The 25130-nt window shown below is 38.5% G+C and overlaps 1 protein-coding gene across 4 annotated transcripts in view; it reads left to right on the plus strand.

Annotated features, from left to right (window-relative positions):
• Positions 1–25130, plus strand: part of ABCB1 (ATP binding cassette subfamily B member 1) — a 206351-nt gene that overhangs the window by 95492 nt on the left and 85729 nt on the right. For all 4 annotated transcript variants that reach the window (XM_053609089.1, XM_053609086.1, XM_053609088.1 and 1 more), the window contains 4 exons: positions 3607–3775; positions 16287–16338; positions 18468–18659; positions 19239–19410. In XM_053609089.1, the coding sequence (XP_053465064.1) occupies positions 3607–3775; positions 16287–16338; positions 18468–18659; positions 19239–19410 (585 nt within the window). The remainder of the gene's footprint in view (positions 1–3606; positions 3776–16286; positions 16339–18467; positions 18660–19238; positions 19411–25130) is intronic.

Raw genomic sequence — 25130 nt, forward strand, 5'->3', positions numbered from 1 at the left:
GGTGTTCTACTTTTTTGTGAAGCTAACTTTGATCACTTGATTAAGATTATACCTCTGCTGTAGAGGTACCTCTGCCCCCTTACCATTATGAAGGAATCATGGGACATTGTGGGGATATCTTGTTTCACATACTACGTATAGTGTTCACTAATGATCCTCTGCCTCACGTTCTTGAAATAATTGTTTCCATTACTGCTTTGGACATTGTTTCATCTCTGTTTTCTTCCTGTATTTCCACCAATTGTCTCCTTGACTGATTTACCTGTAAACATAAGACTACATTAAATAGTCCTCCCTTGACATTGTACTCTAGTAACCATCCTTTCTCCTCTTTTCACCTCAAATTATCAAAAGGACAGTCAAAAGCCAGGCACAGTGACATACCCCTTTAGTCCCAGCTACTCAGGAAACTGAGGTGGGAGCACTACTTGAGCCCAGGACTTGGGGGCTATTGAGCACCATGATTGTGCCCTGTGAATAGCCGCTGCACTCCAGCCTGGACAATGTCATGAGAGCTCATCTCTTAAGGGAAAAAATAGTTGACATGCCATTTCTGTTTCTCCCTGGGTGGTTTGATCTCATCCACTCCTGTGACTTCTGCTGCACATCCTAGAGTCACAAAACTGTGTCCTGAAGTCTGAATTCTTTCTACAGACTTCCTAGATTGCACTACCAGGACGGTATTCAAACAGGACGAAATGAGATTTCTCTGCCCTCCTTCCAGTTTTCCCAGCTCAGTAAAGAGTGTCTGTGAGTCAGTCTACTTTTTCTTGCTACTTCCACACTTCACAGTCCAAGCTTGAGAGATCCCAGTCTTTTCTTAGCATATTGTGATCTTTCCTGTCTCTGCTTACTGTTTGTTCTGGATGGAATGCCTTCCTTCTTCTAAACAGTTACTCACCTTTCAAGGCTGGAAGTGGAAGGTAACATCACCTCCTCTATGAAACTTTTCCATGAAGAAGGGAATGATCATTGGCTCAATTATGTGTCTATTCGGTACACCAGGCCGTGAAAGCATATAGAATATCTATTACATTCACATTTTGCTTTGCCTTCCTCCTCTTTAAACTCTCTGAAGGTAAGGGTTATGTCTCTGACATTTATCTCTGACTTTTATCTGCCATTGAGTAGGCCTTCAGTAAACATTTCCATTCATGGCCTTCTTGTTTCATTATCCCAATGATAGTTCTGGAGGTAAAATGCCCTGTGGTAGTGATGAGAGAAATCTTTGTGCATCAACTATCTGTATTGGAGAATTTGCTATTCTTTAATACAGGAGAGTCTTTAAGAGAAGATAAGTAGCTTCTGCCCTTCTCTTCCTCTTCATTTGTGTTTTTTAAGGAAATAAGTAAATACTTATGAAGTGCATGGTGGCAAAGAATTTTGACAGAAAATTCTTTGCGTCAAAGAAACCGAAAAAATTATGCCAATGCATCCTTCTCTTGTTAAGGTTTTAGTTTGTAAAAAGAATGATGTTTTTAGGTTATGGAAAGTTGTGTCATCAACCCAAACTTAAGCTTCCTTGATTACCATTTTAAGAGCTAGAAAAAGTTTAAATTCAAATAATAATTTACTTGATACTCTTTTTACACCAAACTTTAACTTTCACTAATCATTTTATAATTTGACTTTGCTTTTTCTCTCCTGCTTTATGAACTGCCATTCACTATTACCAACTATTGTGCTCCTTATTTCTCCACTTGCCCACTTAGTATTCCTTCCTGCCTATTGTTAGATAACTTTGGGGTTGGCTTCTTGTGAAGTATATAAGCTCTAAAATCTTGCTTTCTGCTACTATGTCCTTTATGTTGCCGGGTCCATGGTCTTTGTTTTGTTTCTTATCTCCTGCCTATGACTTTATACCCAGTTTCCTCCCTGCATTACAACTACGTTGCCTACAGCTATTTAATACATGTGGCATCCACATGACAACAACCTGCCTTGGTGTTTTTCATAGCCTCCCACAGCTGCTTTATCCCATTTGCGTTTTTATGTATTTATTTATTTTTTCATTTGTTTTCTTTTGATCCTTAGTAGTCCCTCCCTTGAGTTGTATGGGGAAAGTATTAATTACTTCCCATTTGTCTCTCCTTTTTTTGATACTGAGTCTCACTGTGTCTCCCTGGCTAGAGTGCGGTGAGGTCATCATAGCTCACTGTAACCTCAAACTTCTGGGCTCAAGTGATCCTTCTGCTTCAGCCTGCTGAGTAGCTGGGATTACAGGCACACCATGATGCTGGCTAATTTTTTCTATTGTTAGTAGGGACAGAGTCTCACTCTTGCTCAGGCCGATCTTGAGCTCAAACAATGCCTTGGTCTCCTAGAGTGCTAGGATTATAGATATGTGTGCCACTGCACCTAGCCCCATTCCTTTTTACTTTGTCCTTTCCCCATCGCTTTGTGGATGCAGAGAAGCCTTTTTTTTTTCCTTCCCATAACTTGCCTACAATTAAAGAGATTATGCAAGCCCGTACCGGTCATTCATCATGGCCATATTCTATCTTCTCCAGAAAAATGTTCCTTGGGAAGCATGCATGTAACTCGTTTCTTTCCTCTTCCTGCTCATTATCAAGTTCTAATGATATTAAAATCATTTTACATTTATGCTAATTCCATTGTTCAGCATTTCTTTAACCCAAGCTACTTCCTTAAAACAACAAAATGTTTTCTCAGAAGGGTTTTTGGCATACAAGTTTTTTCCCAAGAGATGAAAAGTGGCTCCTAGTCTTAGATACTAGAGCAAGAAATACTAATGATAGCCCAGAATGTGGACCCCAAAACTGGGATTGGACGTAAAGGCCAAGAGAGTTCTTGGCTTCATGCAGGGAAGAATTCAAACATGAGCCTTAAACTGGAAATGAAAGCAAACTTAATTCAACTCAGAAGCAGCAAGCAGGCTACCCCCATACACCAAGTTGTACCTGTCCATTGCTGGCAAACTCTATTTGTACCTATCTCTTGATTATGTGCTTAATAACAAATAGATTATCATAAATTCTCAGAAAAAAGGATAGCGATTTCTAGGAATGGGAGTTCCTCCTCCTTTCATACCATATTAGGTAACTTTGAGAGATTGTCATGATGATTGTAAACTGTCATGGCACTGGTGGGAGTTTCTTTAGCATGTGAATACATCATAAGCAGAATGTACTGAGCTGTGAGGGTAGGGTGCTCAGAGGTCATTTTAAGTTACCATCTTGGCTCTTACTGGCCTTAACTAATTTCTTCACTGCACCTTGTTTTCCTGTTTTTGTTGGAGACCTTGGTTTGGGTCTTGCAACTTTTTAACGGGTTGGGTTTCCTGGTTTTCTACCTCACCATTAAAAGACGTTCATAGTTTCCAGAATGTCCCATCCTTCTTAACAGATTTCATATAAGAAGAGAAGACAGATTAAGTCCAATATGAAAAATTAGGACAAAATTAATAGAAGAATCAAATTAGGTGATTACAATAGCTTAGCAGAGGTAGAGGGTGGCTTGGATTAGGGTAGTAGCAGCTGTAGTCTGAAAAAATATTTAGATTTGGGGTATGTTTTGAAAGTACAGCAAACCACCCATGAAGCTGTATTAATTGTTCTTGTGCTCGTCTCTTTTTTCTTTTTTTAGTTTCGCTATTCAAATTGGCTGGACAGGTTATATATGGTGGTGGGAACTTTGGCTGCCATCATCCATGGCGCTGGACTCCCCCTCATGATGCTGGTGTTTGGAGACATGACGGACAGCTTTTCACAAGCAGGCAACACAAACCTTACTCTGCAAAACTTAATGAATCAAAGTAAGTATTATTTGCAGCACCAATTTTATTGGAAACTTGCAGGAAAACCAATCATTTAAAGCAGTGTTTGTGGAACCCTTACTAAATGCACACACTGTGTGTTTAGGGCTGTGGAAGGTGGAGGGTCTGAGCTACAGTTCATGTCTTTAATGAGTTTAGATGATAATCTTTACAAGCATTAGAATGTGCAGTGGAAGCACTGGTGGAGATATGCAGAAAAAGAGAGTTCTGTGAAGTCAGAAAGATTCTCGAAAGTTTTAGGGAGAAGTAGAGGAACCACATCAGGACCTTGAATGATAAGTGGGAATCAGGACCTTGAATGATAAGCTTGTGTTACGAGATTCCCTGATAGACTGGATCTGGTTGTAAGGCGAGAGTCTAGGTGACCCTAAAGTAGTTAGCCTGAGAAACTGCAAGGGTGCAGTTACTATTAATAAAGATGAGAAAGATGGAAGGAGAGTAGGTTTGGGCCGTAAATTCCAGCAATTTAGTTTTGTACTTTATCATGCATTAGGCTCTCTGGAAACAGACGCCAGAATGGAAAAATGGAGCTGAGAGAAATTACATGTGAGTGAGTCAGAGAGTAAGTGTGTGTGTGTGTATTTTGGGATAGGAGAAATAATAGCTTGTTTGTATGTTAATGGAAATGACCCAAAAGAGAGGAGAAAATGATATTTGAAAGAGAGGAAACATTTTCTGGAGTAATATCTGTGAGAAAGGATGGTATTCAATGCTTAGAAGAAAAGTTTTGCTTTAGATAAAAGCGTGGATAATTTGCCTAAAATAATAGGTGGGAAGAAAGTCGTGTGAGTGTCAGTGCCCATGGTGGGTAGATAAGGAGGAGAGAATCTGTGAAAGCTTCTTTCTGATCACTTCAGTTTTCTTAGCGGAGGAGGAAGCAAGATGTATGGCAAAGAAAAGAGATGTGACATGGCCCTCCAGGAGACGGGGAGAATGAATGAGCTACTGAAATAATTTGGGTATACCTTTCTCAGTCTCTATCTCTCTTAATTGGAGAGGGGCAGATTGATATCTTGGAGCTTCTTAGGTCACCTCTGGTCAAGTATAGATTTCATTTACACTAAACTCAAAGACAACCCAGTGTGGTAAAATGCGGAGAATGCCTGTCTGAGAATACACTTGAAAATATCATGATACAACTTAACTTATACGGACCCTTTAACTTCCAGACTTTCAAGTCTCCATTGGATGTTCCGAATTGTTACCCCTGAAACATGCACATAAATATTCATACCAGTTTGGAGGCATATATGCATCTTTTCATACTTGCTGCAGGTCCTAGGAGCCACTTCTTGGTGAGCCTCCTAAAAGGTACATTGTTTGCCCAAAGATAGGACTACTTCATTATGTGAATGCAGGTGAATAGTGGGTCCAGAAAAATCTATGGTATGTTAGAGTTAGGTAAAATTCCAGGGCAATTATTACATCCTTTTATGGCATTCAAAGGGACCTACAAAAAGACGATGTACCACCTTTGAATTGGCACTTTTCTTTTATATCATCCACCAAAAAAGAAGCCTTCAATGCTCTCTGAATCCACTGGTTCCTAGACCTGCTATATTTGGCAATATTCTGTGGAGTCATCTCTCTCAACCACTTCATAGCAGAAGAATCAAATCTTTCAGCACTCTCTGTTAACTCAGCAGGCCCACTGAGTTAAAATCTGAGTTAAATCTGTGCCCATTCAGGTCCTCACCACTTGTTTATGAAGTCCAGGCATAGACATTTCTCTAACAGTGTAAAAACTGTTGTGCTAATCCTTCTGTGCTTCTCCATGCACTACCTGAAGGGGCAGCTGCTGATGTCATGTCTATATCAATAAGGAAATTATAGGTTATGAAAACAGCTGGTGATGCTTGGCAGAGTCTGGGAAGAGCAGACCATCAATGGCTGCCTGAAGCTAACAGAGCTGAACTCTGATGGGCCACAAGAAACTAAGCTTGTGCTATATCCATTGGTCTCTTTTTTTAAAACTGCATTAACATTTGTGTACTTTATATCACCGTGACCTAGACATTAATTGGCTCTTAGTCTTATAGGGAAAAAAGTGATCTCTTTAAGTAGAAGTACTAATCACTACCAGTGTTACCTGCACCACCTGTAGACATATGAGATAGTGCTGTGGACAAAATGTTTGTGTTCTCCCAAAATTAGTATGCTGAAATCCTAACCCACAGTGTTCAGAGGTGGCTTTGGGAGATGATTAGGTCTTGAGAATGGGACCCTCAAAAACTACAGTTAGTGCCCTTGTAAAAGAGACCCCAGAGAGGGCCTGGTCCCTTTCACCACGTGAAGACAGAGCTAGAAGACACCGTCTATGCCTGAGCCATAAAGTAAGCCCTCTCTAGGTGCAAAATCTGTCTTGATCCTGGACTTCCCAGTTTCTAAACCGTGAGAAATAAATTTCTGTTGGTTATAAAGCCCCCAGTTATAGTAGCCCAAATGGGCTGACAGTAAACTGACTTAGTTACCTAATACTATGTAGGAATTCCCCAACAGATGATGGTCTGACTGTAAAGACTAGCTCCCTCCTGGACAGGCCCATGTGCCTGCAGACTAGACTTTGGGAGGCTGAGCAGTGGTCATGTCACCACACTTGTCAGCTGGTAACTTGGACGTCCATCTTCATACGTGTCTGGAGCATATGGCTTCTGCTGAAGCCGTGAGTCACACTTACTACCTGTCATTCCCATTCAGCTCACTCCAGTCCTGGGGAAACTTAGAGAGGTGTTCTGAAGTTGCTTCTGTCACCCTCGTAAAAGATGGTGTATTTAGTGTGTTTAGAGCAAGCTTTAAAGTTGGACTGCCTGACTCTAAAGCCCTACCCTTACCAATTTTTAGTTTTGAGGTTTGGGGAATTTCTTCATACTTGCTAAAAAAAAGAAAAGTTGGATTACAATAGAACCAACTTCATAGCATGATTATGAAAATTAAAAGGATTTATTCACTTAATTTTCTCCGAACATATCCTAGTCATAAAGTACTCAACAAACACTAGTTGTTATTATTATTATTATTATCATTATTTGAGACCAGGTCTCACTCTGTCCCCCTGAGTACAGTGTCATGGTGTCATCATGCTGTGACATCATCATAGCTTCCAGCAACCTCAAACTTCGGGGTCCAAGTGATCTTCTTGCCTCAGCCTCCCAAGTAGCTGGGACTACAGGCACTCTCCAAGATGCCCGGTTAGTTATTTCTAACTAACAGTCTCAGTCTTACTCAGGCTGGTCTAGAACTCCTGAGCTAACTCCTGAGCTCGACCAATCCGCTTGCCTCGGCTTCCCAGAGTGCTAGGATTACAGGTGTGAGCCAGTGCGCCTGGCACACAAATACTAATTATTATCAAAAGGAAACTCAGGCTCCCATGTTCCTCCCAGTTAGCAATGATATGTGGTTCCTTGTATAATTTCAGCTTTCTAAAACTCTGTGATGCTACCTCAGTTCTTACAGTTGTTGAAAGCTTGCCACATAGTCAATACTGATTACAGATGTGAACGATCAGCCCTTTCTTTGAACAGCTTTTCCTTAGTAACTGGATGTCTATCCCTGCCTTTCAGGGAAGGCAGATGTCCACAAACTATGGGCTCCAGGCCTGATTTGGCCTGTTGCCTCTTTTTGCATAGCCTGTGAACTAAGCATGGTTTTTACTTTTTTTTTTTTTTTTTTTGAGACAGAGTCTCACTATGTCACCCTGGGTAGAGTGCTATGGCATCACAGCTCACAGCAACCTCCAACTCTTGGGCTTAAGCGATTCTTTTGCCTCAGCCTCCCAAGTATCTGGGACTACAGGTGCCCACCACAATCCCCAGCTACTTTTTGGTTGTAGTTGTCATTGTTGTTTAGCAGGCCCAAGCTGGATTTAAACCCTCCATCTCTGGTGTACATGGCTGGTGCCCTAGCCGCTGAGCTATAGGTGCTGAGCTGGTTTTTACATTTTTAAATCATTTGAAAAAAAATAAAAAGAAGAATATATTTTGTGACACATGATAATTAAATGATGTTTAAAGTTCAGTATGTGCAAATAAGGTTTCAGTGAAACACAGCCATACCCAATAATTTACATACTGTCTATGGCTGCTTTCATAGGATAGTCGTAACAGAGACTGTATGGTCTGCGAAGACTAAGATGTTTACTACCTGGCTGTTTATAGGAAAAAGTTGCTCAACCCAAGATTATTATCCTCAGTCAATCAATCCATCAATGAATTTGTACTAAGTATTTTATGTGCCAGCTATTTTATATGCTATTTTCACTCCCAACTCTCAGGAAGCTTAGGATTGTGGAAGGGATGGACAAGTAATCAGCAAATGCAGTTAAATAGGATCATTACTGTGATACAGAGATATACAAAATGCTCTGGGAAGGGAGAAGGGTGCCTGACTCCATATTATAGGAATCATGTGAGGCTTCCAAGGGGAGATGATAACTAAGTTTGCTCAGCATCTGTGTAGTGTCTCTCACACAAAACAAACATGTTCTGTGTAACAAGTGAACTTACAATGTATTGTGAAATAGGGATTAAGTAAAAGTTAATAACCTTCCTCTTTAGCACTCCTTGCACCCACCTTCTGTATATCCTTCCATGCCTTTCCAAAGGCAGCATGCTATCTCTACTGTAATTTTTACTCTAGGACACTTAATACACTATCCCTAACCTGCTTGTCTGCAGATTCAGATTGCCAGATGCTCTAAGCCTGCCTGGATGGGGGCGAGTAGCATCGAAGGTTGTGGTGCTGGTATCAGAGATGAGGGCAGACATGCTCCCTGATGCTTATGAAGGGGGAATCAGCCCACTGAATTCCTGGAGCCCTGGATATTCCGAGATTTCATTATCTTTTCCAAGGATTGACTGAGGATAGTAACCCCTCACTCAATATATATACCCAACCTCATTATCTTTCCTTGGGTGGACTGGATACTAGAGCCTCCCTGCTGGAGATGTATTTCTTGCTTAAAGAGACTTTTCCCAGGTCTGTTGAAAGCTTGAGGGATTTTACCTAAACATGGGCTCTAACTAGACAGTTCTAAAAACTTTTTGAGTGAGAAGATCCTTCTTTGCTGCCTTGACAGACCCCTCGTAAGTTTTCTCTTCCCCCAATGCCTTATCGTAATTATCAGACGTCAGCTTTTGTCCTGCTATTTTATTGTGAACCTGACATCCTGACATTCTTTTCCCTTCTATGTCTAGCTTGTTAGTATCTGTGCAGCTTTTGCCTTAAAATCTCTGATGACTGGGGGCTAGGGAACTCTCTAGTTCTTCATATGATTTTTGTAAAGAAAGATAAACCACTGATAAATGTCTATAGTATTTTGTGAATTGTCTTTTTTTTTCCTGCCATCTCAATCTCTTGCATGGAATGAAATCTCTTCTTCCTTGTGAGACTAAGAACTATCTGGAAATGGGCCTAGATAAAGGTGATTGTGTTTTTATATGTGTTGTATTGAGGGTGACAGGTTTGGAACACATATAAATGCCATGAAGGCAGTTGGAGAAATGACATTGAATCTCAGCATAAAAAGACGACTTGTGTTTCAAGACTTGGTGTTGTAAGCCAACAAAACATTGTAGTCTATGTCCTTAAGTCCAGCATTATTGATATGCCCAAGCTAGAATATTAGCTATTATAGAAATTCTAAATACTTAGTAACAATGTTTATGATAAATCTGTTTTATGTGCTCCAGGCTTTTCTCTGCTTTTAACCATCGCATTGGAAAAACCTTGGAGAACAACTTTGGGGAAATTGAATACCAAGTGATGATAAATCATTTCAAAATATATTGTTTAGTTTTGGCAGCTTATTTTTTAAGGTTGGTTTAAACTTAAATGTGACTAGTTTTTCTATAATATACAGGACAGTATAGTAAGAATTTTTTTTGTTTATTATTTTTCAAGCCAAAAAGATTAGTTACAATGTAATCTCTATAATATATTATAAAACAGTAAGCAAGTCAATCAATCAATAAATAAAACCACCCACAAAAAACACAGTACCTGATCCATTCTGGGTTCTTAAGAAATGCAAATTATAAATGAGGAGACCAAATCATAGAATGTTGTAAGTGAAAAGCAGCCTAGACATTATCAAGCTCAAAGTCATAATCTTATAGATGTACAGTAGAAACCACGCCCAGAAGCTACAGCAATGTAGTCACAGTGAAATATCTTGATGGATATTTTTTCCATCCTACCAGTGGTTTTCAAAGTCTGCCTAAAATGGAAACAGAGTCCAGCAATTTTCACTTGGTCTTTTTCCCCATTAGATGCTGTTCTGTAGATGTGTCGGGATGTCAGGGAGGTTGGGCAAGAGGCACAGCTTGTCAGTTTAGAGATGTGAAAACAGCACCATCGGCAGCTTCTCCAGTCACCTCTGCTACCGGCAATAAGCCCAACCACACCAAGTAGCAGGTCAGCCTGGGCAAAGGCCAGAGGGATCGATCGTCTCGGCAAAAGGCCCACATTCCTCTTGCGTGTGGTTGATGGCACTTCTTGCACAACAAGACTGAGAAAATTGGAATCATAGTGTTCCTGAGCTAGCAGGTGCCTTGTGAATGGTTAAAGTCAGTGGTTTACTAACTTTTCTTTCTTTCTTTTTTTTTTTTAATTATGTTGACCTTAGGTCAATTTGCCTTTCTGGGCTTTAGTATTTTCTTTTTTATTTATTTATTTTTTATTTTTTTATTAAATCATAGCTGTATACATTGATATGATCACTAACTTTTCTTTAATGAGAGAACCCTCCCCCATTGTAAATAACGTTTCTCATGAATGTTGACCAGGGAAAACACCCCAAAGGTTGAAAGTAGTGGAGGAGATTGGGGGCAGATCTGGGCTGGTGGCTTGCTTCTGGCCACCTGGCAGCAGTGTCATGGTCACTGTGTAGAGTCTGACCACCTATATCCCTGGCTCTGTGTGCACAGCCATGCTCACGTCTTGCCCGTACAGCTCTAACTTCCTCACTCTTCTTCTACTCTTGCTCACTTTTGTCCTCTTCTCCACACTGTCAGGGTGAGCTTTTAGAAACATTAGTCAGGTCACCTCTCTTCCATTGTTTTCCTGTGGCATGGAAGAAACACAAATTCCTTATGTAGGCCTGTGTGACCCGGCCCCCACCTGTCCTGTCTCTCTCATTGCTTGTTACTTGCTGGCTACTGTCCACCCACACTGCCTGCCTTCCTGCTCCTGGGACACTTTGACCTCCTCCCTGGCTGAGGTGGTGCAGACTCTGGCCCATCGCTCCCAGACTGCTGCTGCTTATCATTCAGTTCTCCCTCTGAAAGGCCTTTTGTCGCCAACCATCCCAAAGTCGCTTTAACGTCACGTGTTTATTTACTCGTTAAGAGTTATTAGCCTAAAATGATCTTGTTAATTTATTGGTTTACTTGCTTATTATGGTTTCCTGAATGGGAAGAAAGGCGTAAGGGGGAAAAGGAAGTTCCTGGGAAAAACAGCAGTGTTACCCTGTCACCTGAAGTTTGGGGCCTGAAAGAGAAAGGATTTCCTACTTGAACAGAAATCCAATGAACTTAGAGAAGGTAGCTGCTTCAGTGTCTAGAGCAGTGTCTGGCGCGGAATCTCTGTGGAAGATGGTTTAAAACCTCCTTTATAATATAATGTCAGTTTACTAGTCAGGAAATCACCACTGTATCCATGTCACATACCTTGTAGTCATACTGTTCTTAAGTGCTCCATAGTTAAAGTTAGAAAACATACTAAAGTATTTGAGTCCACTAAAAATGTAACATAATGTGATCCCTAAATGTACGGTCTTTAGTCATACTGTGGGCACAGTTCAGATGTAGATTCCTTTGAAGTCTTGCTTGAATTTATAAAAGGCTTTCCTTATTAGGTAGAATTGTCTGCTCTGTTATAATGTTATCAGAGTTACTCTCATCTCTTAAAATACATGAGATACTTACATACAAAATAAAAGAAGGATTGAATGGACTATTTTGAGGAATGGTCTGACATGTGTAGTGGCTCTGCAGAACCACCTATAAATCTTTGGACAGGCTAGGTGACAGCAGTGTCCTGTACAATGGCTTGGGCACTGGGGATATAAAGACAAACAACACATAGTCCAGTTTCTATGCACACACGCCAGAAGAAGGTAGATGTAAACAGTCGCACTTTTAGCATTGACTTAATAAGTTGATTCGTGTGTCAATTATTATGAAGTTCAATGACAAGAAATGTCACTCTGCTAGAGGCAAGCCACGTGAGAAGGGGTAATATTATAACTCATTTGTGGAGGAGTATTTTCCAGGGGAAAAATTTAAGGGAAGGTCATACCTTCCCAGGTAGAGAAAGCAGAGTCTGGGAGGAGGAAAGTGAATAGGATACTTAGGGAAGAACAAACACCCACTGTGCTTATAGCCAGGGGACATGGACATGGAAAGAGCTGGTGAGGATAGGGATGGGGGCTGAGGTGAATTGAGGCTACAAAAGTGTGTAGTAGAAGTAAAGATTAGTCCAGAATTCAAGCGTGCGAAAAACGTAATTTTCATATAACATAATTTCCATTTTGAGTCTCTCCTCAGCTAATGTGGCAGAAACGCAATTTAAGTTATTTTAGGGTAATCCTCACCTTTCCCTGGCCGTGTCTGGGAGAACAACACAATTCCAGGAGTAATGGCCAAGTGATTTTCAGATCATTTTCTATGCAGGGATTCCATCAGACTCTCTTGTTCCGTGTCATTCTGTTCTTTCTGTATCTCTCTAAGTCCAAAGAGACACTGGGAGGCTGTCCTGAAGCCATCCCCTCAACTCGCTACATCACAGTCTTTCTCCTGGTCTCGCTCCAGGGTCTGCATGGGTGGCAGGAGACAGGGCTCTCCCGCCTGGGTCCTCCCACCGCCTGTGCTATCATTCTCATCTCTTCTTCCCAGCATGCAGAAAATATGTTTTAGTCTAAAAGGGTGGAGAATAGTCTTATGAAATTTAAGCAAAATATTTTGTCAGGCTCAGTTTCCTCTCCAAACTTCAAGAAAAGCCAAGAAGAAACTTACACACTGCTTTCTCTCATGCAGTGGCAGCCCTGTCTCAGGACGGTGACTGCACAGTGCTCTGGCTATTGGGATGAGGAGAAAGGCATGGGGATAAAGAAAATAGCTAGAAAATCATCCGTTGATATTTCAAAAATATTGTCCTCTCACATATATATCGTGGCAAGATTGCAAAGGGATAATGTGACACGTTATGGGTCGTGAACCTGAGGCAGTGTGGTCATTGGAGGTTGTTAACGGAAGCAAAAGTATGATATTTTTGTTTCCAAAGAAAAAATCTGACAGCACCATGAAGACTTGATTAGAGTAGAAAGACCAGTTAGGAGGCTCTTGTTAGAGAAGAGGTAAGAGACGAGGAGGACCCAAATCACAGCATTAACCGTGAGGGGTGAGAGGATTGGAATACCTCCACGTATGGATTTGGGAGTCACGGACGCTGTGCAAGTGGCTGGGGGCACCTTGGGAGCATGCATGGAATTCTGGGAAACCCTGGCATGGAGGGAGGAGGGAAAGTGGGAGACAGTACACCAGATGAAGGCAGAGGGGTCAGAGTGGTGGGAGGACCAGGAGAATGAGGTTCTGGAAGCCAGGAGATGAGGAAGTAGTCAAGAATCTAAATAACTATTAATGTTTTATTAAAGTAAATGCTACACTTAGATGTTTGGCTTTCTTATATGGGTAATTCGGCTGATGCTTTTATAAAGCCCACAGAGTTTCTGGCTTTTCCCACTGAGAACAATATCGGTTTTTACATTCATATTCAAATATTGTTCTTTGTAATTGCTGGTTTGCATAGTAGCCCTTTGATAGTCTGTGTGATCCCTAAGACCATTCCTGCTTGAAAGATTTCCTTTTGAGAAAACATATCCCAAGATAAGAATTTTATGAGGAACTCATAGAGGAGGGGAAAAGTCTACAGGCAGGGAGCTTTTAATTAATAAAAGTTGAGGAAATGTTGTGGAAGAAGAGCTAACAAATAGGATGTCTTTATTTCATACTTGGGCTACCAGAGATGATCTCTGTCAGTGGAACCTGAATGCCCAGTTTTTATTCTGACTGGTATACTTTGACACTCCTAAAGCACAAATAAAAGGAACTTGGTGTTAGAATTGCCTGCCGATGACTGAAACTATAAATATGGTATAGTCATTCACATAAACATAAAGGAGCCAATTTTGACAATGAACATAATTTTCTATTTTTGAACTATATAAAAATAAGTGTAAACTTGGAAGATACCATTGCCAAATACCATGTGTTTACATTGTCTTGGTTCGTTGTTTCTAGAATTGAGGAAACTGGTAGTAGCAATGAACAGAAAATAGATATTCAGTTAGACTTGAAAATAGATCTCAATTTGGTAATGATCCATACTAGTAACAATTTGTACTATTAAGAAATATGTCCTAGCTAGATAGAGAAGACATAAAATCTGTAATGAGAGGTTATGCAATAACCTGTTTTAATTCTGAAAATGGGGAGCAGAAATCTCACAACTGATTTAAATAAAAAATTCCGTCTGGAGAAACTTATTATTGTACTGAGATAAAGCGCAGCAGCAAGGATTTCTCCTGGTTTTTTGCTGTGTATCTGCATCAGTTTGTTACTGCTTTGCTTTCTGTCTTCCCCCTTAACGCAGTTCTCCCGGTTCTGTGCTTGGCCTGCCACTTTCTTTTGACCACTCATTCTGTCTTTATAGGTAAGGAAAGCCGGCTTCTTGCTCTCCTGAATTTAGCTATGGCCTCTAGCTCATGACTCCTAAATCTTTAAATTTCAATTCTTTCTGGAACTGGAAATTCACATTCTGAATACTTAATGGACATCTTCAACTGAATGTGCCAGGCACTACCAAATAGAAATGCTCAAGACTGAACTAATAATCTCTCATCCGACCAGACCAGTTCTTTTGCTGACTTATTATTTCCCACTATGACACCAGCTGTCTTCAAATGCTTAGGCTTGAGGTCTTGATCATTTTTTATTTCTCATCTGTCTACTTATATTCCATCAGTTGCTAAGTCCTGTTCTTCCACTATAAATCTTGCGAGTAGTTTCCTTCTTTTCTATTTTCATTTAGATTCTCTTTCCCTGTATAACTCATGTTAGCTTAAGTCCTTTAATCTCTCCCCATTCCAGTTCATCTCATCCTTTGCTGGTGGCTGAAATCTTCCTAGACCATACCTCTACTTATGCCCTTTTTTGTTGAAAACCATCGAATGACTGCTCATCTGTTTTTATGCACCACACCTGCCAGGCCCAGATTATCTCTCTAGCCCTGTATCCACTTCCTTCCATCCAAGTAGCACACCCTGTGCTCAACACAAACTGGCTTACTCATTCTTCAAACATGAGGACTTTTGTCCACATTATTCACTTTGCCCAAAATATTTTTCTCTCCCCTTTCTCATACCCATCAAAATCAGATGCACCTAAACTAGGCTGTCTCATATTGTAACATAACTTTTTGCAGTGACAGGAGTTATAAAGTGCCTCCCCTATGAGCTAGCAGTCCTGATTGTGATAATTTAGCCTATAAAATATTTACCATATGTATATATAATAGGTGTGTACAACTATGTTCAATGCAGCATTCCTTGTAATAGTAAAATATTGGAGATGTTTTAAACATATGCAGCTTTGAAAAAATAGAGAGATATATACGGACATGGAAAATTGGCTATTGAATGTTAATTATTATTCCATTTCTTATAAATAAGTGTGTATGTGTATATACCTCAAATAACATTTAAAAATGTACACACCAAAATGTGGAACAATGGTTATTGGTGTGGGTGTGTGTATTTGGGGGTGGGGGAGGGGATAAAGTTATGAATGACTTTTATAATGTACTTTTTTCAAAAATGTTAGCATCTACTCATTTTGGGTAATGAATTCACTGGTGTTTATTACACTATTCTTTAATATTTTAAAATAAATATAAAAACTGGAAAAGTGAAGTGTTGTATTTTAAATCTGTACTTGATTGTCAAGTTTGCATTGATATTTATCAGGACAAGAATGCTAAAAGAGATTCTTCTCTTATGGCACCTTGGAGAGATAATCCATAAAATATTTTAATTCAAGGGCACCAAATATTTCTGCTGATAGAATACTTCTTACCAAATGTGGGTTTCTTCCTGCATGCAAATGTCATTGAATTTAATGTGTGTGTGTGTGGTTGCACCCAACTAGCAGGGAAGCATTTTAATGGATGCCATATGCTTACAATATAATTAAGACTGCCGGGCGGCTCAAGGGAGTAGGGTGCCGGCTCCATATTCCATATGCCGGAGGTAGCAGGTTCAAACCCAGCCCTGGCCAAAAATTACAAAAAAAAAAAAAAGAATTATTAAGACTGCATCAGTTTGACTTTTTTATGTGTGTAAATCATCAAGTGAAATGAGTTTGATTCATTTTTATATGCTTATTTTTCATGGAGAGCAAAGAGACATAAATGGTATGTTTGTTTTGTGATGATGTAGGTGGTAACAACAGTACACAGATGTTCTTCAATCTGGAGGAAGACATGACCACGTAAATAGACACTTTCCTTACTATCATTAAACTTTTTTTTTTTTTTTTACAATCGAATGGGAGCAATGTTTAAAATTTTGCATTATCAAAATAGAAATTTGAAGTTTTAAGAACAATACCATTGTTAGTTTTCCAGGAAGATACAATGTAGAGTTTTTGTAGGAAAAGAAATTTGCTGTATAAGATGTACTGAAGTTAAGGTTAAACCTAAAATAGACGTATGTATGCATTGATTAAGTATTGCATGTCATATAAAGGGAAATTAGAGGAGTTTAAGTAGTTAAAGTAAGAATTATTATGTTCAATAGCTTATAATTATTAGTTTGCTTCCTAGATAGCCATGATATGATAATATGATCAGCCAAGAGAATTTTTTTAAACTTAACATTTGATTCTAAACAATGAAATAAGATATCTCAGAATAAATGTCATTTTAACCTTAACTCACCTTGGGAAAGCTTTTTGTTGAGGTTGAAGTTTATTCCCCAGAATAGCTTATGATGGATGTCCAAAGGTATGTGTTGGTGAATTAGAAGATAATGATTCCACATTATCCTGTACTAAAATGGTAGATCTGAAGAAAATAGAGATACTTGGTCATATTTTGAAAGATGAGAAGTGAATACTCCCAAATATTCCTGTGGAGAGGCATAACTTTTTTATTTGGGAAAATGAAATGGAATGTCTTATAATCATCATGTAAAGTGCTTGAATCTAAATACAGGGTGGCCATAAATTTCATGCACAATTTAAAATTTCGCACTATTTTAAGTTGCACAAGAACCTTATCCCCCCTTGTATATTTTGAGCCCACATGCACTGATTATTTAAAATATGTTCATTGATTCTCAAAGCATTAGTTATGCTTATTAAAAGGAATTTCTTTTTAGCTATCTCTTGCTACACCAAGTGCTATAAAACCTGGGTAATAATTAACTATTGAGTTATTTATAAAATTTAATATTATAATGACATCTTTCATGGTAAATACATTGTAAATTACAACTACTGAGTTATCTATTAACTAAAATTTAGGTTTCAAATTACATCTTTCATGATAAATACATTGTAAATTCCAAAGTGAGGGTTGGGGAAGGTTTGTTTATCAAGGTTCCTGATAGGTGGCCCCCTGAATTATGAACTATGACATGAAAGACTGTTTACTCAACGGCCATCTTTATATCTTCCCCATGCTTCATACACACGTTTTAATACGAAGATGGAAAGGAGTGAATTTTAAAAAGTGGAAATACTGGAATACCATATTTCATTTTAGAATATTTGCCTTCAACCTAAAAATTGTTTAGTGAAGCCCAAGAATTATTTGCTTTTTTTTTTTTAAATGTGAAGTCTCAGAGCAAGAAAACATTAATTCAGCATTTCTAGATTGATCAAGAGTCTGGTTTTACATGATGCTTACATTTCTTATTGTTAAAGTTTAAACAGGAAGGGGTACTAGTTGTTCATTAAGCATTTTAGAATAACACATGAGAGACAGTTGGGCACACGCTACTTGTCTCTTGGCATATGAATGTTGCCAGATTAATAACCCAAAGGCCGAGGGACCATTTTCACCTCTTGGTTCTACTTTCTAAAAAATTTTGTCACTTCTTACCATTTCCCAGTGTGCAAAGAACAGCCCGTTGTGCTCGTCAACTGATGCTGATGTAATGAAAGAGACGGGACCACAAAGGAGGATCTTACCTGATGCTGGGATCCCCCTACACACCACACAGCCTTTACAGTCACCGACATTCTCTGACTGCTTACTATGTGCTAGGCACTGGCCCAACTATATTTCACACATGACTATATAACTAGTCTTACCCACTTCACCAATTAGAAAACTGAGGCTTGGAAAGGTTAAGCAGCTTGCCTAAGATTGCGTACATAGCAGTGAAGTAAGGAGTTGGGATTTAAGTCGAAGCAGGAACCACTCTTAACCATTCTACTGTATTGGTGCAGACATACTTGGATGCTGACCATCCATACTGCTGGTAACAACCCCTTCTTATTTGTTGAGAATGGCAAGATACCCAGATAACTGAAAAAATACGAATGCGCAGTGTCTTTGGGAAAGATGCATGGATCTGCAAAAGTGTGTGTGCAGTGTTCTTGCTGTTTTCCAGGTATGCCTATTACTACAGTGCAATCGGTGCTGGTGTGCTTGTTGCCGCTTACATCCAAGTTTCATTTTGGTGCCTGGCAGCTGGAAGACAAATATACAAAATTAGAAAACAATTTTTCCACTCTATAATGAGCCAGGAAATAGGCTGGTTTGATGTGCATGATGTTGGGGAACTTAACACCAGGCTCACAGAGTAAGTACCTAGTTTAATGTTCAACTTGGTTCTTATTCTTCATGAAATAGATGTCATCTCCTATTGGGAAATGTTAGCACGTCACTCGGAAGTAATTGCGAGACTAAATTCCTCTGAGTAGTGATCATGTCTTATGCATCCTTTTGTTCCCAGTGCCCTGACAAGGCACGAGGGGACCTGCATGACTAGCACTGAATGAGGAATTTGTCTTTGCTGGAATGAAGAAATCCTCCAAGAATGTACAGTAGAACAACAACAAGATGCTTTCTGGGGAGATAGTTGTTTTGAAATGTCTAGGTTGTCTTCTTCTTGAGTACTCCATGTCCATTTCCTGGGGCTGTGGGGACTATGGATTTTTGTTGTCAATAGCAAATATCTTACTAGAAATTTATAGATTGTTTTGTTAATAACCAATAACCTAATAGAAAGTCACACCCTGGACAAATAAAACAAGCATATATACAAGAGACTGTAGATAAGGTATAATCTAACCCACGCCCAAAGCAAAACAAAACAGGATCTAGGAGAAAAGTTCTGTGTTTATAATCCTGATGCTTATTTCTAACACTTTTCTTTTAGTGATGTCTCCAAAATTAATGAAGGAATTGGTGACAAAATTGGAATGCTCTTTCAGTCAATGGCAACATTTTTCACTGGTTTTATAATAGGATTTATACGTGGTTGGAAGCTAACTCTTGTGATCTTGGCCATCAGTCCTGTTCTTGGAGTGTCAGCTGCTCTCTGGGCAAAGGTGGGTGAAGCCTGTGAATCCGGATGTTGACTCTGGATTCAAACGGAACCGTAAATAGAAGGGTCTTTTTACCAGGTGATAATCTTAAGATCTTAATTCTGCATTTGTTGCTTGCTATAACATTTTCTGTTCAAAATCAGCCAGATGAACACGTCCTGCCTCACTGAGTACTAGGACTGCTGCGGCTCCATAGTGGTCTCGGCTAGGGTGGATTATTTGGGGGATGGGATGAGCAAGAAGGAAGTAACTCTCATGGCTATCTCATCTTCTGCCTTCATTTAAAAAAAAAAAACTTACAGAACTTTAAGGAGCTATGTATCAGATGATACCCTATTGCCACAGTAAGTAGAAATTCAAGTTCAGTGACTCAAAACACGTATGTCCCATTTGATTAACATTTAAAAATTTTTAATGTTTTTGGTTTGATAGATTTTGTTTAATTTATAAATTGATTTTATAGTTTTGTAAGCATTGCTAATAGCTCTACATTTATACATATTTAAATTCATTGTTATAAAAATAATTTTAAGAATATAGGTGCTTTCTGGCCCCATATGCACATAAATTCTTAGTCACCATTTTTTTCTCCCATCATGAAGGCAAAGCGGTAGAAATAGCTCTCTCCACTTCTGCATACATGCCTCCAACAATCTTGTGAAACTTATTTTCCCTTTCAAGGTGGGCATGGTATTCATTTTAAAGTTATATGATATAAGAGAGGGTGTGTTTGTGGAGAGATTGGCCCAGTATGTAATTTTTTGTTGAGTTCAACATAACTTAGGCAAGGCATTACAAATTCATATAGTGAAAGGATGTAAGTAATAAAAGGCCAACCAAAGCCAAGCCTAACACAAGTCAGGCAGTAAGTATTAAGTTCTAGATATTTTACCCCGTAAGATGGATGATGTTTTGTTATTGTAAATAATAACTGTTGTTTATTGAGCGTGTACTATGTCAGGCATCCATGTATATGTGTTATTTTTCTGACTATAGATATTATCTCACTCTGTAGAGAAAGAAATAGAAATTCTGAGGACTATTAATTTTTTGCTCAGAGTAACGCAAGATTTATTTTAATTAATTAATTTATTTTTTTTTGGAGACAGAGTCTCACTTTATCGCCCTCAGTAGAGTGCTATGGTGTCACACAGCTCACAGCAACCTCTAGCTTCTGGGCTTAGGTGATTCTCTTGCCTCAGCCTCCCAAGTAGCTGGGACTACAGGCGCCCGCCACAACGCCCCACTATTTTATGCTGCAGTTTGGCCGGGGCTGGGTTTGAACCCACCACCCTTGGTATATGGAGCCAGCGCCCTACTCACTGAGCCACAGGCGCCGCCCATAACACAAGATTTAAATATTTCCTGGTGGTTATCTTTTTTTTTCTTTATTGTTGGGGATTCATTGAGGGTACAATAAGCCAGGTTACACTGATTGCAATTGTTAGGTAAAGTCCCTCTTGCAATCATGTCTTGCCCCCATAAAGTGTGACACACACCAAAGCCCCACTCCCCTCTCTCCGTCCCTCTTTCTGCTTTTCCTCCCCCCCCCATAACCTTAATTGTCATTAATTATCCTCATATCAAAATTGAGTACATAGGATTCATGCTTCTCCATTCTTGTGATGCTTTACTAAGAATAATGTCTTCCACTTCCATCCAGGTTAATACGAAGGATGTGAAGTCTCAATTTTTTTTAATAGCTGAATAGTATTCCATGGTGTACATATACCACAGCTTGTTAATCCATTACTGGGTTGGTGGGCATTTAGGCTGTTTCCACATTTTGGTGATTGTAAATTGAGCTGCAATAAACAGTCTAGTACAAGTGTCCTTATGATAAAAGGATTTTTTTCCTTCTGGGTAGATGCCCAGTAATGGGATTGCAGGATCGAATGGGAGGTCTAGCTTGAGTGCTTTGAGGTTTCTCCATACTTCCTTCCAGAAAGGTGGTACTAGTTTGCAGACCCACCAACAGTGTAAAAGTGTTCCCTTCTCTCCACATCCACGCCAGCATCTGCAGTTTTGAGATTTTGTGATGTGGGCCATTCTCACTGGGGTTAGATGATATCTCAGGGTTGTTTTGATTTGCATTTCTCTAATATAAAGAGATGATGAACATTTTTTCATGTGTTTGTTAGCCATTTGTCTGTCATCTTTAGAGAAGGTTCTATTCATGTCTCTTGCCCATTGATATATGGGATTGTTGGCTTTTTTCATGTGGATTAATTTGAGTTCTCTATAGATCCTAGTTATCAAGCTTTTGTCTGATTGAAAATATGCAAATATCCTTTCCCATTGTGTAGGTTGTCTCTTTGCTTTGGTTATTGTGTCCTTAGCTGTACAGAAGCTTTTCAGTTTAATGAAGTCCCATTTGTTTATTTTTGTTGTTGTTGCAATTGCCATGGCAGTCTTCTTCATGAAGTCTTTCCCCAGGCCAATATCTTCCAGTGTTTTTCCTATGCTTTCTTTGAGGATTTTTATTGTTTCATGCCTTAAATTTAAGTCCCTTATCCATTTTGAATCAATTTTTGTGAGTGGGGAAAGGTGTGGGTCCTGGTGGTTATCTTTTAACAAATATTTGGCAAAAGCTTCCTATTAATTGATTTTTCTATATACTAGAATATTTAGCAAGTCAGGTGGCAAGTTCTTAGCATGAGTATTTGTTGAAAAACTATTTTGAATGTACTGATGTCTACTCTAGTTAAGATAGAAAAACAGACCATAAGTTAATCTTTTAATAATTAATTATGGATTGCCTCAGATACAATTTACTTAGTAAAAAGCTGGCTGCCTGCTAGAGAACTAAATTTTATTCCCCACTCTACCATTAACTTTTGATTTGATTTTAGACTAATTTCTTAAATCCTCTGATTATCAGCCATATTAAAAATGAAATGCGGCCCAATTTGGGAATCCTCTTTTTCCTTGAGAGCCTGAGTCTCCTACCAACTCAGAGACACAGAAGCAAACAAGTGTAAAGGAAGGGACCCTGTCACAGCAAGAAGCCTGTGTCAGGGAGCCCCTTTGTACCTCTTTGCCCAAGATGCTTTTTCCTTGTCCAAAGACACTGGAGCAGCTAGACACTGGAGCAGCTAGACACTGGTAGGGGAAACCACCACCCTCATCCCTCACCCAGAGGTAGACAGCAGTGTGACCTTGAGAAACTACTTTCACCCCTTCAGGTAGCAGAAGCAAGGGCCAATGGGAATGTAGCCTCTTCAGATAAACCAAGGTGACCAAAATAATACCATAAAAGCTCTCAATATTAAACTGCATCTAGAACCATAGTTCACAAAAGTAGGCAAAGAATAGCATGCTAAACAGAAACTGCATGACTGCCTGCAAAAATAAAAGATTTAAATAGGACTCGAAAACTCCAAAAAGAATAGAATGTTCAGGATATAATAGAAAGAAAGACCTATCATGCCAAGAACCAAGAAAATCACAATTTGAATGAGGAAAAAAAATTAAGTGACACCAACACTAAAATAATACAGACCAGGATTTTAAAATAGCCTTCATAAAAATACTTGTCTAATCCATAATAAGTTCTTTTGGAACAATGCAAAAAATAGAAAATATCCAGCAGAAAAATAGAAGTTATTAAAAAGAACGATGAAGTTAAAGAACAGACAGATGCAGTGAAAGCAAGAGTCATGCTGGATGGGCTCAGTCTAAAGAATTGGAAATGATGGGATAGAACCAGGGAAGCTGGAGTCAGGACAATAAAATTCACCCATTCTGAAACAGAAAATAAATCGATCTTCTGGGACTTGTGGGACAATAACAAAAGGTTCAGCATTTGTATCATCAGAGTCCCCAAAGAAAAGGAAAAATAGAGTAGGGCTGAAGGGGAGTATGTGAGGAAATAATGGCTAAAAAATTCCCATATTTGATAAAGGAAAAGTCTTCAGATCCAAGAAGCAGAGCAAATTCCATAAGGGATAAAACCAAAGAAATCCATACCAAGGTAAATCATAACTAAACTATTGAAAACTAAAGACAAGAAAATATTGAAATCAGCCAGAGAAAAATAACATATTTCCTATAGGGGAACGCCAATTTGAATAATATTGTATTTCTCAAAGCCACTAAGGTTATAAGTGCTATGATGTTTTTGAAGTGCTCAAACAACTGCCAAGTGTGAACACTATATCCAGTAAAACTCTTCTTTAGGAGAGAGCAGGAAGTAAAACTAGTCTCAGATCAAACAAAATTTTTAAAAAAACTTTTTTCACAGGTATATTTACTGTTAAAGATTGGCTAAATGAAATTCTTCAAACAGAAAAGACATAATAAAAGAAATATTGGAGCATCGAGGAAGGAACAATAGAAAGAAGAGAAATACGGTCATATACAATAAACTTTCCTTTTCCTCATGAGATTCATAAATCATGTTTGATGATTGAACCACTACTTGTAAGTGGTATATGTTGATGCCAGTAGATTCTTGTAAGTCACATAGGAATATTACAATACCCAGAGAAGCCATTATAAACCCCTTGCAAAAAGATATTTTCAAAACTACTATAAATCAAGCAAGATAGAACCCTAAAAATTGATCAAGTAACCTACAGTAAAGCAAGAAAAGAGAAGCATAGGAATGAAAACCAGAGGAAACAAGTAAAAAATAAACAATAAGATGAAAGACTTTAAGTGCTGACATATCATTAACTACTTTAAATGTAAATGGTTTAAATACCCAATCAAAAGAAAAAAATGACATAGTATATTTAAAAAATATGACCTAATTATATATTGTGCACAAGAACTTCAAATTGGTTAGAAGTAACAGTATGGAAAAAGATACCATAGAAATATCTACTTTTTAAAAAAGAAATGGCTATATTAATATTTGATAGTATAGACTTGAAAGCAAAGAAAATTATTAGAGAAAAAGAGGAACATTATATGAGGATAATAAGGCCAATCCACCAGGAAGGGATAATGACCCTAAATATGTATGCATCTAATAACATAGCCTCAAAATACATGAAATAAAAACAGAATTGAAAGAAGAAATAGAAAAATACACAATTGTATTTGGAGACTCAAATAAGCGCACTCCCCAGATAACTGATCGAGAACTAGACAGAAAATCAACGAAGATACAACAAATTTGAGTAACACAGACCACCAACAAGATCTAATTGGCATTTATAGAACATTCTATTCAACAACAAGATACACATTAATCTTTTATTTTTAAGTGCCCAGAAAACACTCACTAAGTTAGATCATATCCTTGATCATGAAACCTCAACAGATTTAAAAGAATGGAAACAATAAACTTTTTTTCCTGACAAAAGTGGCATCAAATTAGAAAACAATCTCTAAATGTAGGAATTAAACCACAAACCTTTAAATAACCCATACATTATACAGGAAGTTTCAAAGAAAAAAATTTTTAATGCATAGGACAACATATAAAAATATTTGGACTGCAGCTGAAGAAGTGCTAAGAGAGAAATTTATAGCATTGAATGTTTATATCAGGAATGAGAAAAGGTCTCAAATCAATAACCTAAGTTCCTATCTCAAGTAAGTAGAAAAAAAAAAGCAAAATAAGACTAAATCAATCAGAAGAAGGAAATAAGAGAGCTAAGTACAAAAACCATTGAAAATTGAAACTAGAAAACAGTAAAGAAAATCAGTGAACCAGAGAACATTGTTCTTCACAAATAAACAAATAAATTAAATTGATAAACCTCTAGTGAGAC

The sequence above is a fragment of the Nycticebus coucang genome, chromosome 11 (assembly GCF_027406575.1).
Source record: "Nycticebus coucang isolate mNycCou1 chromosome 11, mNycCou1.pri, whole genome shotgun sequence".
Lineage (NCBI taxonomy): Eukaryota > Metazoa > Chordata > Mammalia > Primates > Lorisidae > Nycticebus > Nycticebus coucang.